Genomic DNA, 21,258 nt, shown 5'->3' on the forward strand with positions numbered 1-21,258 from the left:
CAGAAGATAAATGTCTATTGACACCGGTCTTTTCCATTGCATCAGCCAAGGCAGGGAAGTTAGTACCATTGCAGTGGCGGGCTCGACTAAGATTGGCAGCAGGCTTGTCCAATAGAGAAAGGCGTTTGCCGACGTACCGGTGTCACGGACCAATAGACAGCTGCTTTGGGCGTGTTCACTGGCTCTGCGCTTTCCTTCTGGTTGAGCAGCGTGGGCTAAAGCAGTGTGTTTGGGAGCAGTAAGTGATTCATTCTGCGAGAATAGCGACTTCTGTGAGTATTATAATCTGCTCGTGTGCTGTTGAAATAAATAATATTCACCTTACCATTTAATAAAGTGGGGTTTTTGTTAGAGTTTGTTTAAATCTCAGACTCAGGCTGAACAGACAGGGGCAGCCTGTATGGCTAACATTTAGCTTGCTAACCTCAGGTTGTCAAGCTAGTGCCTCTGTCCAACACAGCAGTTTACAGCCAGCTGACGATTCAGTATTGCAACCTCCCGGTTTTTAGAAGCGGTTTGAGAGGAATGATATGGTCTGACATGACCGGCAGTGTTTTATATGTTATGTCACCGTTTCCTGTGCGCTTATTTACATCAGAGTTGCAAAGGTGGTTTGGAAGAACTGATTTTAGTCTGCAAGGAAAAAGGAGAGTAACCCTCTGACACCCGATGTTAGATATAACTCGTTTTATTCTGCTTTAGGATTTGGACTCTGGGCATTAGTTTCAGAAACAAAAACACATTTCTTTGGTTGTTTGTGTTTGTTCAAATTGCACAAGTTTCCCTCTTGTAAGTGTTGTCTCGTGTTGTCAGTGATTGGATCCTGTTTTGTGGCTCACTGATGTTTGTAATCAAGTTTCACAAGCCTTTTTTTTCTCCAAGCTTTTTTCAAACAGTCACAGTCTGTCCTTCACAGAGGCTGAAATTTCCATCCTATCACCCCGATGTCTCCACTTTTTCTGGTTGCCAGTGTGGTGGTTTCGTAGTCAGGATGGGGACAGTGGCTGTTTACTGTGTGCTTGCTGACCCCAGAGAGCTAAACGCACCGGCTGTGTGGTTTCCTTTGCCTGCTAGTTTACAAATAAGCCCACCGCTGGGAATTCAATTCTGCTCCCTTTTAATTATAGGCATCATGCTGATCTTTGTTATTATGTGTTTATAGTCCAGAAATATTTTTGAACTGAATTCAAATTCTTCAGGGACACTTAAAGGTTTGGGTTTGGCTTCATTCAATTCCAAGTGACTTACAAAAGTTCTTTAATTTCTCTCTGATTGCAGATTTGTATTACACTGGTCTTGATTGTTTTTACTTGTTAGCAAATATTTGTTCTTGTCAGCATTAGAGTTGAATATAACTTGAACTGTCACTAAATGACTTACTTACTTAAATAACGTACGACAGTTTTCTCTGAAGCCCTGGGTGATGTCTTCAAATTTCAAAGGTGCGAAATTTACAATTATATAAACAGGAAAGCTGCAAATCCTTACTTTTGGGAAACTTTAGGAAATTAACAAGCAGGGTTAATCATTTTTAAATGAGTCATATTACTAATTGATTATCGGAATTGTTGTCACGTTTCTCTCTATTGACAAAACCTCAAAATGCAAGTCAATCTTTCCTTCCGTCCTTCACAGCTGCTGCTATAGGCCTACACAGGTACTTCATGGGAGCTGTGTGTTAAACACTTCTAAAGCTCCATCTCACCAAACTACATCCTTTGTGAGCAACTATGTCAGCAACGGGCTCCTGAATGCATTTAAGCCTTAAGGCTGTTGTTTTTTTTTGTTTTTGTTTTAGATTAAAAAATGAGGAGCACAAAGAACTTGAGAGAAGCCAAATCATCTGCAAGCTGAGTGATTCAGTGATGCAATACTGCAGCAATATGACTGTGTTATTCTGTCACACATTCACATCCAAATGTTATTGGTCCAACATTATTTTTTGTCAACTTGATTACAGTGCACTCAAGCATGAAAAATCTCACCTGCCTCACAGGTTTACTGAGCTGCTGTAGGTTTATGAGCAGAGTCAAAGGCCAATTTGCTGGAGGGAAATGACAGAGTAGAACATCTCAGCTAAGACAGCCTGTCAGGACACGGTAGAGACTGACTTGAGGATAGCCAATTTATATTATCTCAGACTATGCCAACCCTACTGTAGGCCAAGACAAGAATCCTTCCCATGTCATTAGATAACATGTGATACTTATATACCATTGATAATACAACAAATATTAGCATTCCCTGAGCTGTGCTTTCTCATGTTTTGCGTGCGTGCGTGCATGTGTGTGTGTGGCCATTCACTAAGAGTGTGTTGAACCAAAGCAGACCTCGGGGGGCAAATGGCAGACTTGCAGAAAAGGCTAAGCTGGTTGAACTGGTTTGTAATTGGTGTCTTTACCTTATGGTGTTTTCTGACCAAATAATTTTTTTTTACAGAGGATGAACTCACTGTGAAAATTGAAAATTGTTTGACAGAAATGGGAGACGTTTTGTAGTGTCTCTGTTATCTATCCACATATATAGTAACAGCTCTTCTTTGGCTGGTTGGACCATGCGTCTCTGTCTTCAGCCTCTCCAATCTGCGCGCTGCAAACACACCATAACTGCCAAATTAACATTGGCTCAGTCCAGTCTGGTAATTAAAACCAGATAAAGATTTGGGTGGTAGAGCAGTGAGATCCCATCCCTGATGACTGCAGCTTTGCTTCAGCTGTAAACACACAAGAAACTCGAACACAGAATAAGCACAGTTGTTGCAAACACTGTAACTTTTGTTGACTCTTTAATCAGTTAAACAAAAAAAAGTTGGTTCTCATGGGATCGAATCATAGTCTTATTTTGTTGCCCTATATATGTACGTTGGCACATTTAGACCAGTTTCTGTTTTTGGACCAAGGTGTTAGCTGTTGTGGTAACTTCCATATATATATTTTCATGTTGTGACACACAGCCGGGGACCCAGAACAATTAAATTTGGACATGCAGCTGAATTTAAAAAAAATGTCTGTGTTGTGTGTGTTTTTGTTCAGAGAGCTGATTCAGAATGGACTCCTCTTTGAGTGCAGCTCAGATCCGTGAGAAGTTCATCGACTTCTTCCGTCGCTATGAGCACCAGTACGTGCACTCGTCATCCACCATCCCACTGGACGACCCCACGCTGCTTTTCGCCAATGCTGGCATGAACCAGGTACGCTATCCATGGGTCTTCACGTCTTTCTGTGCCTCAGGCTCAGGCTCTTTTATACCTACCCACTGATTTACAATGTTTTGACTTATGAAGTTCTTGTAGCAAACTTCGAATAAAAAACAACTCACAAATTAGTTTTTGCACCTCTTTCTCTTAGTTCAAGCCCATCTTCCTCAACACCATCGATCCGTCCCACCCTATGGCCAGGCTACGCCGTGCCGCCAACACCCAAAAGTGCATCCGTGCAGGAGGCAAACACAATGACCTGGACGATGTGGGTAAAGATGTCTACCACCACACCTTCTTCGAGATGCTGGGGTCCTGGTCCTTTGGGGACTACTTTAAGGTAATATGTTGTCATCCTTTTAAGCTGTGTCACTTTTTTTGTGATTTTACACAATTGATGATTTGAAAAATCAACTTTTCAGTGCTTGGAGCCGGCATACATATGCCAATACCAATATAACTGCAATTAACTAGTATCGACGTGTCAGATGGACTTGCTGTACAACTTAATCGCCTTTAGTGTTCTTTATTTTGATATGAATGGCTGTGTGTATGTCTCACTGTTCTTTATTCACATGCAAGAATTCATTTTTAGAATTTGTAAAATAATTTAGGTCGATCATAAAAATAACAACTTTAAATTCTTAGTCAGCCTTAGAGTTGTGAATCAGTTGTTTTATTTCCAACTACATCCAAGTGTGTTCTTCATATAGTACACTGGAGTTACTGTCTTTCATGCTTCTGTCTCCTCTGCTCATTCTGCATCTTCCCACATCTCTCTCTCTCCCTCTGCAGCAACTGGCCTGTAAGATGGCCTTGGAGCTCCTGACCCAGGAGTTTGGCATTTCCATCGACCGTCTGTACGTCACCTACTTTGGGGGTAACGCAGACGCAGGCCTGGAGCCCGACCTGGAGTGCAAACAGATCTGGATTGACTTGGGGTGAGCCTAGCTTGAGAATGAGATGTGTGAATATGTGAATGAGATTTGTGAATGTGCTGGATAAAGATTTACTTTGAGTAACTGTTAACAGTCACCACCCACTGTGAATTATGTTTCATGCTCAGCTTTGACTCCTGGGAGTACCTGAGAGCTGCTCTACAAATTATTTACAGCTCTTACAGCTCTTTTTTTTTTTTTTTAACAAATTTTGCATTGTATTTGTGCTGCACAGCAGATGTTGCATAATGTTGCGTGATCATTCCCTGGAGAACTGCTGTTCATTTCCCCTGAGTCCCACTGAGCCACCATACCTCTTACAACAGCCTAGAAGATTCCCCGTCTCTCTCCACTTCTCAAACTCCCTGTCTCAAATTATATCTCATCATTTTACCTGTACATGAAACATTTTCCCCATGGTGATCCAACAGCAGTTATGTACCCTTTCTTGAAGTAATGTAGTTCAGTCGCAGCATTTCTCCCACTTAGCATCTGACTTTCTATAATCCTTTCCTCTCACTTTTTTTTATGTCCCGCCACAATGGTACAAGGTCTGCAGGCCGTTATGTTCTTATGAAGGGATCTTTAACTCTGTAGATTCATTCTTGTGAATAGAATAACTTAAAAACAATACATAGGAGAAACTTCATTCTTACCCCACCAGCTTTCCATGTGGAGTAGACAACTTAATTAGATTGTGGCTCACCTTACTGCATAAATTTGTACTTTATTGATGAGAGACCACTGATTTCCCAACTCTCACCCCTTAACTTTTAAAGCCAGCAAGTTCAGATTGATTTCAGATGATTAGTGTGCAGAGACAAACATGTTGGTATGAAAAATCTCTGCTAATTATTGAACTAACTGGCTTAATAAGGATGAAACTGATTTTTCTTGTGAGCACAACTCCATATGGAGTAGACGATCTGATTAGATTTTAGTGTGCCTTGCTGCATATAGCTGTAGATTAATGAGGTAAAACTAATGTGTTTTTTTTTTTTTTTCAAAAACTTTTACACCAGACTTCTACTGCTCTTTTGTCATTGAGATGACGGCGAGTCATTAGACAATCCAAGTGTCTTTTGTTCTGATTTCTAATTTTCTTTCTCTTGTTTTTCTATGGATATAGACACAATAAATTACTTAATTTTTACCTGTTAATAGAACTGATGCACTGAAATCTTCTCTTTCTATGTGTGTTTGTTCCTCTCAGGGTGGAGGAGGCTCGCATCCTGCCTGGCAGTATGAAGGATAACTTCTGGGAGATGGGAGACACTGGTCCCTGCGGCCCCTGCAGCGAGATCCACTACGACCGCATCGGAGGGAGAGACGCCTCTCACCTGGTGAACATGGACGATCCCAACGTCCTGGAGATCTGGAACCTGGTGTTCATCCAGTTCAACAGGTAACAGAGTCACACACAGTGCATTACAAGTTCTCAGAGGACGGTATTTACCTCACAAATCAATGATCAGTGCGGACAGATAGACCAGCCCCTGCGTTTCTAATGAACCAAATGGCTCATTTTTCTGTTCACATTGTTGAAAGGTTTTCGTACAACAGCACTTAAGGTAGTTCTAAAATAAAACGATTGAGTTCCTCAAAATCATGGGTCAGGATTAGTGAAGTCAAGGCTGCACTCCTGTCTGACTGTGGCTTTGTTACCCGTGTTTTTTCCAGCAAAACTTAGACCACTTTTACACCTGTACTCCAAAGTTAGTTTTGGTTGTAATGCTTTAATTTTAAGTATTTTCAGTCTGATTATTTTACCCCAAAAAAATCAGTCGTAGAAAAAAGATGCAGACGCCGCACACTGCCTTTGGAAAATCTTCACTGAATACTCTAAACTAAAGTTTCTACCAACGACATGTTCTCTCAGCTTTATCATCCATTTGAATGAATGTGTTGCTTTATTTTAATTTAATTTACGGCCCATAGTTCATTAAATTAAACGTATCTTTAGTTTTAAATAAGTCTGCCTCTATCTCACAAGCTAGCTTTCCCTTGTTACACCTCTCTTACTTTACCTGTCTAGTGATCTGTCTTTCTGTGGCACACAGTGCTTGGATATGAGTCCAATGATGAGTCCTACATCTCACAGATTATCAAACCATAGTTCAGCAACTACACAGCAGGTGGAGATACTATTTTTTGTTTTTGTTTTTTTGCTTATTTTGAAGTTGCTGCAAATTTTAAAACATGTTTTCACAACATGTATCTGAGAAATCAGATAAATGTTATAAATGTTATAATTTAATTTTGACCAAATGAGTAGTTTCTGTCTTTTGCCTTTGTAGGACAGTGTGGTTTGGTTCAGTTAGTCTGACCCAAATAAAAGATTAATGTATTGTTCAGTTGTAGTCAGTGTTCACATTGGATTTATGGACTGAGAGTTAATTCATTCATTGTACAGCTTTAGTGATGGCATAATGCACCATCAGTGCCTCACGGACTCTTGTAGGCAAATCAAACTCTGGCTGACAGAAGGTCGTGCAGCCCTTTACTGTCTGTTATCTGTCTTTTTATGTCCTCTGGCAGGACATAAACATAAAAGAGCCCACAAAGAAATAACAGCTTAGGAGCATTATTAGTATGCACTGCAAGTGGACCTCAGTTTATGAAAAACGACCAGGTAGAGGCAGGACAAAAAAAATCTAACATGTAATATTACAGCAGTGTGGTCACTATAGTTCACTTATTTTTCTAGTGAGGAGACCGCGCTGATACAAGCTTGACACCTTTTGGTTTTTAACTCTTTTCCATCATCTGAACAATCAGAGAAAATCTCCATATTCACACACTGGCATGTGTTTGTTTCACCATGGTTACCAAATAATGTGCATAAATAAAGACTCTCCTATTCAGACGGTCACGGTCCAGCTGTTTGATCCACACCAGCTCAATTTACAGCTTTCACACCAGCACTAACAATCCAATCCAAACCAAACAGGCAAACACACCAGAGTTTTTTTTTTGTTTTTTTTTTAAACTGAACCAAATGAGGATGTGAAAGCACCATGACAGCAACTTTTAATCTGTATTCTCTGTATTTGTTCCTGCTGTGGTTGTCCAATGCAATGAAATGTTTCCAGTGTTGATTTCAGTCTCCACACAGATGATTGATCACGTTGGCAGCTCGTAATTTTCATGCATCTGAATTACTTGTTTTTCATTACATTTTTATGTTCTTTTTTTTTTTTATTGCAACTTCTAGCCAGTTAGTCAACAAAACTCTGCCTGCAGCTGTGGGTCTCATCTCTGTCTGTCTTTTTCAGTTGAGGCTTGTAACCAGTTCAGTGGGTTATATAAAGAACATTTAAATGATCTCACAGTTTATGACAAAAACACACCTAAATATAAACCTAACCGTAAATTAAAATCAGGTGGTGCGGGAATTTCGACACACCTTCATCGTCTTCTGCTTTGTACAATATGGAGAGCAGCCGCTGAATCAAATGTACACACCCTCTCTCTCCACACATTTTTATTTTTACAGCTCCTTCGATAGAAAAAATTTGTAGTTGTTTACGTGCTGTTTAAGAGTAATCTGATTTTATACCGGTAAATGTCCTTCTCAACAGTAGACCTGTTGCATGTCAGAGGATTAAGATAAATTCAAATAGATTCTGCCATGTAGATCATTCATCTGTTTCTGAAAGAGAAGACGCAGGACAGAAATAGCATGGGTGTGAAAAGGTGAATGATTTCTTGTATATAAAATAATCCAAAGTTTGATGAAAACTGAGTAAAACTGTATGGTCCTCCTCCTACAAACTGAAAAGTAGAACTAAATAAATTAGTTTCCACAGCAGACCAGTAGGTTGGTTTGTAAAATTCTTAGAGATGCACACAGTAAGAAAAACCTGTGTGCTGTCCCACTACATGATTTCTCTGTCTTACACTCATGTAGTAATCAGTGAATCAGTGTCTTTAACTCCTGTCCTTGTCCATCGCCTGCTCAGGGAGTCAGAGACGGAGCTGAAGCCGCTGCCTAAGAAGAGCATCGACACAGGGATGGGTCTGGAGCGCCTGGTGTCTGTTCTGCAGAACAAAATGTCCAACTACGACACTGATCTCTTCATCCCGTACTTCGAAGCCATTCAGAAGGTACTGAAGTGCCCAACATACGTGTAACTGAATGGGAGTATAAATGTGTTAGGAAAATCTCACTTATCAGCTGATACATCCTATGAAGTCAGGTCACACATCTGTTTACGCTCTTTAAAGCTTGAGGCTTCTGGTTTTACAATATAGGAAATTAGCAACTTCAAATGCAAACCTTAAGCATCAACGTTCTTGGCTGAAATCTGATCCTGCACAAGAATCTGAAGAGTAGAATCTCTTGGAAATCTCTGATCCATTTTTTTTTTTTACTTTAATTATCATGCAGCAGTCAGGTACCTGAAGAAGAGTTGAACACCCAGGCTTCCAAAGTCAGCTGCTTAACAGCATTTCAGTCATTTGCTGTTTTATTACACGGTTCAAGGTACACATAAGGACAAGTACCAGCACACAGCAGAGGGCACTGTTGCTGTTTGTAGAATTGAAATGCTATATTTACAAAAGCAGTATTCATACCAGGCTTTCATGTGGCATGAGCAGTCTGCCCCAAATCCTCCCCACCTGATGTGACGTAGGAAACACAGTGACTCCTAACCAGATATGTGTGGAAATATCTGAAAAAGGTGATTTAATTAAAAGAAATATGTCCAAAAGTTTGTGTTTAGGACAAAAATCAACTTAAGAATATGTTTAGAAATGTGTGAGGCCGATCCTTAGTATGCATTAACACCATCTGCTGCCATTGAGTCTTAATGAAAACTACGTTACAGATGGAAGTAATGAAGGTAATGAAGGGCTGTGGGAAAGAAACCCACTGATCTCGTACGCAGTCACAACATAATTTGTGTTTGTTTCAGGGCACAGGTGCTCGACCTTACACTGGTAAAGTGGGCGCTGAGGATGCTGACGGTATCGACATGGCCTACCGTGTGCTGGCTGACCACGCCCGCACCATCACCATCGCCTTATCCGACGGTGGCCGGCCTGACAACACAGGAAGAGGGTGAGACATGAACATTGCAAAGCAAAAAAAAAAAAAAAAAAAACAGTTTTGCTTTAAATTGAGTTTCAGAATTTGTAAATGCCATACATGCTTGACAAACTAGTCTGCGAGTCCTTGAGGTACAATGTATTTCCAGAAATGAATTTGGGTAATTTGGTGTTTCAGTGCTGACAAACACACCAGAGTTTGTACAATACCGCACAGCTACACAGGGTTTCAGACAGCATGGTGAGGAATACAGGGTATTATAGTTTATTTTTAATATTTTATTGTAATTTTTTTTGTTGTGTCCACCACGTTTAGATACGTGTTGAGGAGGATCCTGCGTCGTGCAGTTCGCTATTCCCACGAGAAGCTGGGAGCTCAGAAAGGCTTTTTTGCCTCTCTGGTGGATGTGGTGGTCGATTCCCTGGTGAGATTTTCTTTCCTCCCTTTCCCTGTTTTTGTTTCAGTGGTGACAGGCCTTAAAATCTACATTTTAAAAATCTAAATCACACTGACCAACAGGATTTAATGTTGCATATTAAACCTCTGGGTTTTCGGTCTCAGCCGAGTCAAATGCGTTTTTCCTTCTCATTTTATTGTACTATACGTTTGGCTGGTTCTGCACAGGACGCCACCTGCTCTCTCAATTTCCCCTGACAGTAACGGGATTTAAGAAAGTAAACAAATCGTTTACCAGTGGAGCTAAGCCCTTGAAGTCTTTAGGAAAGAGCCAAATTCTTATTATCTTTGTTTGTTATTAGTGAGAATCTGTCCCAGTTTTTAGGGACAGATTCTCACTAATCTGAGCGCAGAGCCTCCATGGCCAATGGACGACATATTGAATAAGAGAAGGAGGAGAGCTGACTTTTTAAACAGGTGACAATATTTACAACATTTTAATTACTGTATGTTGATCATTTTAAATATGCTTATACATGCATATGGAGACACATCTATATGGAAAAAATATATAATTGTAAAAATAATATAAAATATATAGTGAAGGGTGCCAGCATTTGGAGGTTTATCACTGCTGGGACACACTCGGTTCATTTGGACATCTGCACCTTCCTCTCATATCTTATGAGAAAGCAGATACAGTATTACAGTTACAGTCAGACAACAGTGAAAAAGCTGAAAGAGTAACACAGTGAATTGATTTTCAGTAATAATGTTGATGCTGAATTCAGCATTTCAACACTTCACTGTCTCCATGTCTGCTCATTGGTGTCTGTCTTACTGTCCTAAGATCAGCTCACAGGCACATTACTGCCAACAACTGGTATGAAATAACACAGCAGATGGAAATGAATTGTGGGAATCACTTAGCTCTGAATAGCACTTCAGAGTTGTATTAGTGTACATCATATGTGGGTCATGTGTACTGTGTGTTGGCATTTTCCCAGCGTGGGACATACTTGCCTACTGCCTGGCTCAGTAGTAGTGTGGGTACTGGGACAGACTCAGTATTGAAGTTTCTTTGCTGAGGTCTTAACATGCATTAGATTTATAAGTTCAGGCACTGTGCAGACACCCTGCATCACAGATCAGTCACTGTAGAAGGCACTGGCTTTTTATTGTCACTGAAGACAACTGTAACGTCTCACATTCATGGTGGCCTCTCTCTTTATCCTCTTTCTGCGTCTTCCTCTCCAACCCTCCCTCGTCCCATCATCGATCCCCCGTCTGCCTTCACTCTCTTCTTTTCTCCAGGGCAACGCTTTCCCGGAGTTGAAGAAAGACCCAGAAATGGTGAAGGACATTATTAATGAGGAGGAGGCGCAGTTCCTCAAAACCCTCAGCAGGGGACGCCGTATCCTCGATAGGAAGATCATGAGTCTGGGAGACTGCAAGACCATCCCAGGTGAGACACACTCAAAGAGAAGTGTTATTACGTGTATGAGTACAGGTTACACGTCCTACCTGATTTTAGCGGCAGGAGTTTACAGTAGCTAGCAGGCTTTCTCTCTTTGATCTCTCCTCACCACCCACACTTTGCTTTCTCTTTTCGCTCTTCTCTCTATCCTCCCTTCCCTCCTTCCTTTGTTTTCTCTTTTAATCCAATTAGAATGTTTCTGTTGACATTATGGGTCTGTCTCTTCCTTCATTCATCCATCTGTCCAGCGGTCACGCATGATGTCTCAAATCTTTCCGGTGTCAGTATTTAAAAATACTCAGATTGATTAAAGGAGAGAGACTGCAGTCAGAGAAGCCAAAATCTCACTAACTGATCTTTCACATCATAAATTCAAATGACATTAAAAAAAAACTGATTGACATCCAACTTTCCCTGAAAACGTCCTCCAGGTTTGTTAGTGTACACTGTATTGGATTTCTTTGACAGACTGTCGTCTGCCTCTAATTTATTTCCCCTTTGTCCCGAGGGGTGACAGCATCATTTGTGCACTCAGCCAAGATGAGACACCACAAATGCACAAAAGTACAAGTCAAACGGACAGTGTCCCTGCAAAATGCATGTGACTTCTTGGAAACATAATGCACTGCACAGACCCAGAGCTCCTCACTGATTGATGGAAATGATGATTGTGTTGTTTTGTATCAGTAACATGTTTACTGTTTGACCGGAGGACGTGAGTCTTCCAGCCCCGTTGCTTCAGACAGACGCCTCTCGTGCATATCAAGCAGCATTTTCTCTCTCCGTCTGTGCGTCCAGGTGACACGGCATGGCTGTTGTATGACACATACGGCTTCCCTCTGGACCTGACCTCCCTCATCGCAGAGGAGAAGGGCATGGCGGTGGACATGGCTGCCTTTGAAGAGGAGAAGAAGGCAGCACAGGTGAGGAGGCGGGAGGAGGGCCGGATGGCGATGAAAGAGACCTTCTGGTATTTAGTGATTGTTTGAGTTTGGCCTCGACTGCTCTGCGAGGGGAAACTCCGCCGAGCAGTGTGTGTTGTGTCCTCTCCCGTGGGTACACTGTTTTGCTTTGCATCAGCGCTCCCCGGTATTGCACCGTAAGTCAGAATCAGAAGCCGTACACCTGCTGTTTAAATAAACCCTCATTTACTTTACAGCCCTGTTCTAATCCCTTGTTGTTTGATTTAGCAGAGAGATTGATTTTCTTTTCTGTGAAACTGCAGCCTCACACTAACATCCAACACAGTGGAGCGGTGTCTGCATACACTCACCGAGCTTTTTGTTAGGAACACCACACTAATGCTGGCTAGTTCCTCCCTTTGGATTCCACAGGACGTTGGAAGCTTCCCCTGGAGGTTCTGCTCCATGTTGACATGATGGCACCACATCATCTCTGCAGATTTGTCAGCTGCTCATTCATACTGCCAATCTGGAATCTCTCAAAGTCACTGAGATCACATTTTTTCTCTCATGAATAAACAGGTGTACAGGTGTTCCTAATAAAGTGCTCTGTGAGTGAACATACTTGCACAGCAGTTCTGCTCCCTGCCAGATGGGGGAGTGTGATATACTTCGCATTTATATTTCCTACCTATCCTGTGCTGTGTGACCAGTTTATTAAGTACACCTGTAGAATCTAAGGCCATTTAATACAGAGCCATCTTTGTGAAGCCTGTAAAGTCAGAGTTCTGTTGTAAACTCTCACCTTTGTCCAGTTTCAAAATGAAACTGCAAATCACATAAACAGAACAATGAAAAGTGAGTTCACCAAACTCATGATGTGGTTAGTCAAGTTAGGTGTTGTGAGTTTGTGTTATGACTGAATAACAACACAAATTTGTGTGTGTGTGTGTGTGTAGTTGAAGTCCCAGGGTAAGGGTGCAGGAGACGAGGACCACATCATGTTGGACATCTACGCCATCGAAGAGCTGAGAAACAAGAAGATACCCGCCACAGACGACTCTCCCAAATACAAATACACCTCGAACGAAGACGGCAGCTACGGTCAGTGATGAGACTCTTCACTCACAGAGGTCAGTGGGACGTCCGTATGTTCAGGACATTAGTGTGCTGACCGTCATCCTGTTCGTGTGTTTAGAGTTTCAGCAGGCCTCAGCTACAGTGCTGGCCCTGCGGCGTGACCGCGCCTTCTGCGATGAGGTGACCACAGGTCAGGAGTGCGGCGTGCTGCTGGACCAGACGTCCTTCTACGCCGAGCAGGGTGGACAGACGTTTGACGAGGGCTTCATGCTGCGGGAGGACGACAGCACAGAGGATGTAAGCTCCACGAAAATGAAGAATATAAAGACTATAATGAAACCAGAAAGCTTGCCAGTGTGTGTCTCAGTGGGTTGTAATGAGCTCAGCTGATGCTATTTGAGACGGCTTTGTATTAAAAAGCCCTCATTAGGGTCATTTTCAGAGCTGGTGTGTTTCTTTTCCCCCAAACTGCATAACAGTCACATTGCAGGCACAAATAAAAATCTAACTTTCTGCCAAAGACAAAACCAAATCACCTTTGGTTTACTTTTAATTGGGGAGAAAACGTATCTGAACTCTCTCAGCTGGTGTTAAAGGTTTGTTTGAATAAGACTGGTGGCTCTGATAGCTGGTGGAAATTGTGCCTGAAGGCAAATAGTCCCTTCTCTAGAGGCCGGCAAGTAAAATCTCACAGCTTTGACAGAAGAGAAGGTAAAGTCCCATGAGTGAGAGCTCGACTGGCATGAGGACACGTTCATGTCACAGTTTCCAGAAGGCTGTGTGTCTGTCTGTCAAAAAAGAAATTCTTTTCTCTGCCTTGATATTTCATACAGTTCTTACAACGCTTCAAAAACTTTGAGGCGTTAGTTTTAAAAACTGTATCTTTAATCTCCAAATGCAGAACGACGAACAAAACATTCACAAAGCATGAGCCAGCTTTCTTAGTAAACTGACAGGATTTAAACTTTTTTTTTTTTTTTTTTGCATGTTTTTCCTTTTTGAAAAACATGTTTAACCATGCTTTCTCTGTCTCTGTCTCTCTGTGTTCCTGTCTCTGTTTGCAGCGGATGGAGTTCACAGTGAAGAATACACAGGTTCGAGGAGGTTACGTTCTCCACGTGGGGACGGTCTATGGAACGCTGAAGGTCGGAGACCGTGTCACCCTACACATAGATGAGGTGAGAACACCCAGTATTCAAAAGTTCACAGTCATACATGAGGTTCTTTATTATTAGTCAATGAAATGTCAAGAAAGTTTTATTTTTTGTTTCTAAGCTCTGTCTGTTTTATTGCCCAGACACAGCTCTGAGTCGTCTGTCTGACAAATGTCCGTCCACGTTCTCTTTCCAGGCTCGTCGCAGGCCCATCATGAGCAACCACACCGCCACGCACATCTTAAACTTCGCTCTGCGAGGGGTTCTGGGAGAGGCAGACCAGAGGGGCTCCCTGGTCGCTTCCGATCGCCTGCGCTTTGACTTCACCGCTAAAGGTGCCCTTAGCACGGGGGAGGTCCGCCGGACTGAGGAGATCGCTTGTGCCATGATAAGAGATGCTAAGGTCAGTTTGGGAATACATAGTAGTGGGACAGTAGAATATGGCCTAGACAGGTTTTTACTCTGAATGATATTGATGTACTTTCTAAGTCAGGTGTTTACATTAATGCCAAAAACCTCTGGCCTGACCTTGAAACTCAAACAGATTGTTTCGCATGTAATAAAGTAAATATTTAGTGTCTCCTGAAGAGATAATGAAGGGTTTCACATGGTCTCACCTTTGTCATGACAAGTGATTTTTACTTCAGCCTGAATATTGACTCCATATAAACCATTCAGCCCGTGTACGCCATGGAAGCCCCCCTGGCAGAAGCCAAGGCCATTCAGGGTCTGCGTGCCGTGTTTGATGAGACCTACCCCGACCCCGTCCGAGTCGTGTCTATCGGCATCCCCGTCGAGGAGCTGCTGAGTGACCCCAACAGTCCCGCTGGCTCCCTCACCTCCATTGAGTTTTGTGGTGGAACGTGAGTATGATGCTTTATTTCCTCTCTCATGCGTTTCTGCTAACTCGTGTCAGGGGGCGTAAACCGGCCTGTCTTAGTGGACACGTAGTCAGCATCCTAGCTCGCTTTACCTCACTATGTTAGTACTGAAAAAAAAGCAGGCTGCAAAACTCATGTGGAGAACGTGTTTACTACATGTTTTCAAGTGTTCCTGGTTCATAAAGGTAGAATTTATGAGCCAGGAACATTATGACCCTTTTTTTTTCTTTAAGAATAGAGTTTGGATTTCCGATAGTCATGATGATTGTACCTTTTAAAACAATGCATAACACAGTGCTTTACAGAGGAAAAAACTAAATTAAAAAAATAACCAAACTACAATAAAATAAGATAAAAACATTGTGGATCTGGAAAAATAGAACTAAGAAATAAAAAGATGTTATTGATTTTTTTGGTTTGTTTTTATTTTTGTTTGCACTGACAGCTAATTATATCAAGTGAAAGCTAACAGCCACAGCTAGCCCTAGCTAAAGCTAACTGCTAACCTTGCTGTTGCATCTCTGTGTTATTCCTCATTAGTAAATGATGTAAATTGTAAAATCCTGTTGTAATGAGGAGAAAAAAAACATAGCAAAACTGTTGCTTAAGCTAACATCATTAGCTTGATGTGGTGTGGTTCAGTTGGCTTCACATCACGTATTTCTATGTATTAAATTCTAAGTGAATTTATTGTGCTGATTTCAGAATAATTATTAATATCAAACAGACACAGATCAAAACAGAGATGCACTTATTCTCCATGACTCTAAACAGTCAAAGTAAGGTTTATTTTCCTAAAACAGTTAAAAAGGAAACTACAGCTGATAGATCACATTTCTGCAGGTACATATTAGGTAAATATTATAGTCCTGGGGCAGTAAGCTTTTTGGGTAAAATCATTTTATATCGTTAATTTCCTTCTCGGTTGTGTATTTCCTGGTCTTTGGCTTTGTTGAGCAGTGGAGTACATTATGTTTGTGTGCTTCTCTTGTACTTTGCTGCCACGTGGCTTTTTTAACTCAGCTCTGTAATTGTCTGTCATTACACAAAATGATGGTGTGTGTTGCTTTGGTGTAACAGTCAGTTGAGAATGAGTTTCCATGAATTTGGAGAAAAGACACAACGGCAGGACGAGGAATTCAAACATGTAAACACTTTTCTGAGCTGAGCTCCGGCTTTGATCTAAGTGTGCGTTCACCTTGACATCTGAAGTCCTGCTGTTAGTCACTGTGCCTGTTCTCACTGGGGGTCAGTGTGCACCATAACTCAGATGGGCATGAAGAATGAGACTTGTGTCTGAATAAATGTCTGCATCTGCGTGAAGCCAACACTTTTCAGAGGCGTCCGACCTGCCCAGTGGTGGTGTGTAAAGTGGAACCCATTAATTGGATTTGTGGGTCTTTACGGGGGCCACCGTCGTGTTCCTGTGCAGACGAGGCCTTGAACATTTTGTAGAGCTCAATCCAGCGATTAGACTTGCTCCACTGACTTTTACAGTGTCTGCTCCAGGCTGTAAAATTTACCTGAATGCCAAGATTTCCCTGCTCTGACATAGATTATATAAAGACTTTTCATTTCATTTGATTACTGCTGGAGTCAAAATGAATTCAAAGCTGTATTTTCTGTGTGTATGAGTTGAAAACGACCCTGAGTGTGTATAGAGCCGGCATGGATTTGAGCACTATCTCATGCCGCTTCAGGTTTTAGTAAACTGTTTTTGTGCGTCCTGCTTTTGTCTTTGATGTTGTTTTTAATGTGCATCCACTTCAAAGAATCCCTTGTTCCTGCTGCTGCTGTTTTTTAATGTTTTTTTTTTTCTCGTCTCCTCCTCGTCCTCTGCTCCTCGCCGCTCTCCTTCTCATCTGCCTCCCACTCCACTGTAACGCCGTTGGTAATGTGCTGTTGGTTTCTGTTATCCACAGCCATCTGCAGAACTCGGGTCACGCTGTGCCATTTGTCATCGTCTCAGAGGAGGCCATCGCTAAGGGCATCCGCCGCATTGTAGCTGTGACAGGGACGGAGGCCCAGAAGGTCAGGACACACACGCCCCCCCCCGCTTCCAGTATTACACTTATGCACACACACACATTCACACACACTTGTAAATGAAAATAGTTCAACTGGTATTTTAAAGTAGATTTATTTGTTTTCCCACAGAGTATGTGTCAGTCTAATGCTCAGTGATTACCTTTTGTGGTTTGTTAACTCAAAGTGTGTCTCAGGCTGAGGGACAACATGCCTTGTTTCGGTCCCTGGTGACAAAATGCACCACGGTGATGAAACTTTAATTAAGCTTGTTTTTGTCTTGTGGTGAACTTGGAGCTAGAAAGGAACATTCTGCATTTTTCTCCTCTCCCCAGACCCCGAGGACACATTAATCTTTCTATTTTTAGACAACAATTGCTGTTTGATCCTCCTCTTTATCTTTTTTGCCTTTTCCTCTTCCTTCTCTCTCCCACCACTCTGCTTCTTTTTCTTTCTTCACCTCTCCCTGCATGTTTTTTTTTCATCTTTTCCCTCATCTCGTTCATACCGACTGCTCACACTACTGCGTCTCACATCCATCAGGCCCAGAGGAAAGCAGACGCCCTGCGCCAGGCTCTGTCCGCACTGGGAGACAAGGTGAAGCAGCAGACGGCCCCGAACAAGGACATACAGAAAGAGATCGCCGACATGACTGAGGTATAAGACAGTTATCGTGCCAGAAAAACTTCAGAAGGGAGCGACTCTGTGCCGTAGTTTCAACACGTCTGTCCTCTCCGCAGTCAATAGGCACTGCAGTGATCTCCCAGTGGCAGAAGGACGAGATGAGGGAAACCCTGAAGGGCCTGAAGAAGACCATGGACGACCTGGACCGCACCTACAAGGCCGACATCCAGAAGAGAGTCCTGGAGAAGACCAAGGAGGTGATCGAGAACAGTCCCAACCAAACGCTGCTCATTATGGAGATGGAGACCGGAGCCTCAGCTAAGGTGAGAGTCCGGACAGGGTTTTCTTTTTTTTCCTTGCATCTACATGAAATCCATGATTCAGACTCTGAAGACTACAGTAGCATCCTGTGCAAAAACAAATGAAAAGTGCAAACAACATTAAAATGTACTTTATCTCTGCAGTGTTGCACATTTTCTCAGGCAGTCTCATTGCTTATCTCATTGTGTTATTGCCACAGGACCAAATCAGCTCTGTGGCCCATTAGTTCTGACCTTGAGACATCAATAGTTCTGATTAGGAGACTTGTTTATCTTTCTTCTGTTCTTGTTTCTGCTCTTTCCCTCCTTCTCCCTTACATCCATCCATTCTTCACTCTTCCTCTCCGTTCCTCTCTCTCTCTCTCTCTCTCTCTCTCTCTCTCTCTCTCTCTCTCAGGCTTTGAATGAGTCACTGAAGCTGCTGAAGACGCACTCGCCTCAGACCGCTGCGATGCTCTTCACCGTCGACCTTGACGCCGGCAAGATCACCTGTCTGTGTCAAGTCCCTCAGGTAAGACGCCCACTCGTCCGTTCGGCCATACAGCTGAGCTGACGCTCACTGTCTCTCTCTCTCTCTCTCTCTCTCTCTCTCTCTCTCTCTCTCTCTCTCTCTCTCTCTCTCTCTCTCTCTCTCTCTCTGAGCGCCACGTTTTTCAGCAGCGCTAACCTTTATCATCCCTCCTCTCTCCAGGATGTGGCCAACCGTGGTCTGAAGGCCAGCGAGTGGGTTCAGGAGTTGTGCCCCCTGCTGGACGGCAAAGGCGGCGGCAAGGACATGTCGGCCCAGGCCACAGGCAGGAACACGCAGTGCCTGCAGGAGGCGCTACAGATGGCCAACGAGTTTGCACGACTCAAACTGGGTGAGAACTAAGAGGAGACGGGAACCTGTGTGGGAGGCAGAGAGAGAGGGGGAGGTGATGGGGAGTGAAGTGGAAATAAGGCGATGGTCGACGAGTCCTGAGTCTTAACCGAGTTAGAAATCATCGAACATCTTTTTTTCTTTCCTTTCCTCCATCCCTCGCTCCTCTTTTCTTCTCTTTTTGGGTAAGAAAACATTTGGAAAACAAGCAAAACTCCTTGGTCTCTCGCTCCAGCCATTTGACGGATGACCACTGACACTCAGCCAGCAGTAAATGAGCCACTCATATATTTATTGGGGATATGATTGCTGACCTGCCCAAGTAAAAATTCATCTCAGAGGAAAATGCTTGAATATAAAAGAAGATCCTTTCATGCAGTTAAGTGAAGGGGCGATTGCAGGTGATCTGAGAAATAAATTTATTAAGTGCGTCATCACAGCATGCATGTGTACCGAGGAAAAGAAAAGTTTTGATTTAGCCTCCTGCGAGTACTGTACGGCTCAGATGAAGCAACAGAAGCTGTAGTTTCCACATCAGACTCTTGTTCTGAGCACAGTTGGCTTTTGATAAGCTCTGAAACTCTCATCCTGCCTCTGCGTTTGTGTTTCATCTCACCGTTTGTCCTGTTCATTTAGAAACAACCCCCAAAGCACTTTTTTTTTTTTTTTCTCTCCCGCTTGATCAGGGCTGCTTTAACTTTTGGCTTCCTGAACCACTTAAAGCTCAGCCTCGGAAAGAAAAGTGAAAAGTCAGCCCAGCTCTTAAATGGTTTAGGTACAGTACACACAGTGCGTCCTTTGTTGGCTGAAGTCTTTTGATCCGATCTCTGAACAGTGGCTCCGTCCATCTGTGTGAGCGAAAGCCTGAGTTCTCTCCTGTGGACATAAGTTGTACATGCAAGTAGCTGTTTTATAGTCTGGCTTTTCAAATAACAAGCCATTATCTGACATGTGTGATAACGGGTTAAAAGTAGTAAATTAATTATTCATTAACTGTATAAAAATCATCATGAACGTGTCCGGTAATAAATCTGTGTAGCTTCACAATATCGATTCAATGCAGAACGTGTAAAATGTCTGTTATCATTGTAGATGCTTCATGTCAGACAAATGTCACGTTATGGAAATGGAATAAATACAAAGGGTAAATTCATCATATCTTGTTCTTGACAAATGCATGATGGATTTGTATCAGTGATTAACCTCAGCAAGTATTGGCTTCTTTCAGATCTTTACACCACGAGGCTGGACTGAGATCATTAGACGTGGATCACTGAACAACAGCTACTGAGATATAAATTCGTTAGGAGGCTCTAAATTTTATCGACACTGTAGTTGTGGGGCTAACTTCAGTGAGAGGAACCTTGTTAGGGCCTGATGTTTCCCTGAGGCTATCTGTGTTGGTATCCACCTGATGAGGAATACTTAAGTACAATATTTAGGCATGTTTTGCTTTGCACCACCTCCTGAGAAAAATACCTTAAATGCTTTATTATGTTGACCAGCTAATTTATCAGCTCTTTGATGCTGGGGAGGAAAGAGAGTGAAGCTGCAAACTGTAAATCCCAAACAACAGAAAAACATGCTTCAAAGCTGCATACAGGCGGAGTCAGGTGATAATTCTCAGGTTCACCACTATAAAGCCACAAACACATAAGTAGTAAATGGTTAATATAAGAAATATCGATTAAAGCCGCTTTAAATGTTTGTTTTGCTGTTGAAGAAAATTACTGACTAGCCTTGTTAATTACTTTAGATTTACCCATCTTCAGGTTTTTGGTTAGTTCAGACAAAATGCCAACTCACAGTGGGTAAATACGGAGCTCTTAACAAGTAAATGTACCAATAGGCAGCCTACTGCAATAAAAAAATAAAAATACTGTAAGTTCAAGTCCTGGATTCAGAGTTTCACTCAGTAAAAGTAGGTGTAGCAGCAGCTGAATAGTAACAGCAAAATGCAAAATGGCAAATTTCAAAGTGCTATATTATATATGGTTTAATCTATAACAATACATATTTTATTAAAATGACATTTTATGTATAAAACTATCTGAGAAATAACTGGCAGTGAAATCAGTGCAATGGAATAAAAAGTGCTATTTCTCATATAATTAAAATACTCAGTTACCGAAAAATTATCCATAAGCACAGTATTTGAGCAGCAGTAGAACCAACTTGGAGCTAGTTTAATGATTTCTATGTAGATTTTTCTCAGCAGTTCACACCAAATCATCATTTCCCAAACACATCAGACTTTAACCTCATGTTTCATGAAGCTTTTATTTACAGTAGCATAAGATACAAAGAGTCTGATCACATATCATACAGATGTTACAGTGTAGTAAAAGCACAT

The 21,258-nt window shown here is 42.1% G+C and overlaps 1 protein-coding gene across 1 annotated transcript; it reads left to right on the forward strand.

Annotated features, from left to right (window-relative positions):
- Positions 1-173: 173 nt before the first annotated feature.
- Positions 174-20,058, forward strand: aars1 (alanyl-tRNA synthetase 1). The gene is made up of 20 exons (XM_041037913.1): positions 174-272; positions 3,033-3,190; positions 3,348-3,536; positions 3,992-4,137; positions 5,348-5,539; positions 8,097-8,241; positions 9,054-9,199; positions 9,503-9,611; positions 10,898-11,048; positions 11,859-11,983; positions 12,922-13,066; positions 13,161-13,339; positions 14,107-14,220; positions 14,393-14,599; positions 14,875-15,059; positions 17,000-17,108; positions 17,646-17,759; positions 17,843-18,049; positions 18,444-18,557; positions 18,738-20,058. The coding sequence occupies exons 2-20, from the start codon at positions 3,047-3,049 to the stop codon at positions 18,915-18,917; spliced, it is 2,901 nt and encodes a 966-aa protein (XP_040893847.1). The 5' UTR covers positions 174-272; positions 3,033-3,046; the 3' UTR covers positions 18,918-20,058.
- The last annotated feature ends 1,200 nt before the right edge of the window (positions 20,059-21,258 follow it).

Source organism: Toxotes jaculatrix, chromosome 5, assembly GCF_017976425.1.
Source record: "Toxotes jaculatrix isolate fToxJac2 chromosome 5, fToxJac2.pri, whole genome shotgun sequence".
NCBI classification, from domain to species: domain Eukaryota; kingdom Metazoa; phylum Chordata; class Actinopteri; family Toxotidae; genus Toxotes; species Toxotes jaculatrix.

What these genes read in the sequence shown, in the direction of transcription:
- aars1 (XM_041037913.1), top strand. Translation starts at nt 3,047, where the DNA reads ATGGACTCCTCTTTGAGTGCAGCTCAGATCCGTGAGAAGTTCATCGAC. An exon ending in CCAATGCTGGCATGAACCAG is followed by an intron (nt 3,191 to 3,347) that starts GTACGCTATCCA and finishes TCTTTCTCTTAG; the next exon opens with TTCAAGCCCATCTTCCTCAA. An exon ending in CCATGATAAGAGATGCTAAG is followed by an intron (nt 14,600 to 14,874) that starts GTCAGTTTGGGA and finishes TAAACCATTCAG; the next exon opens with CCCGTGTACGCCATGGAAGC.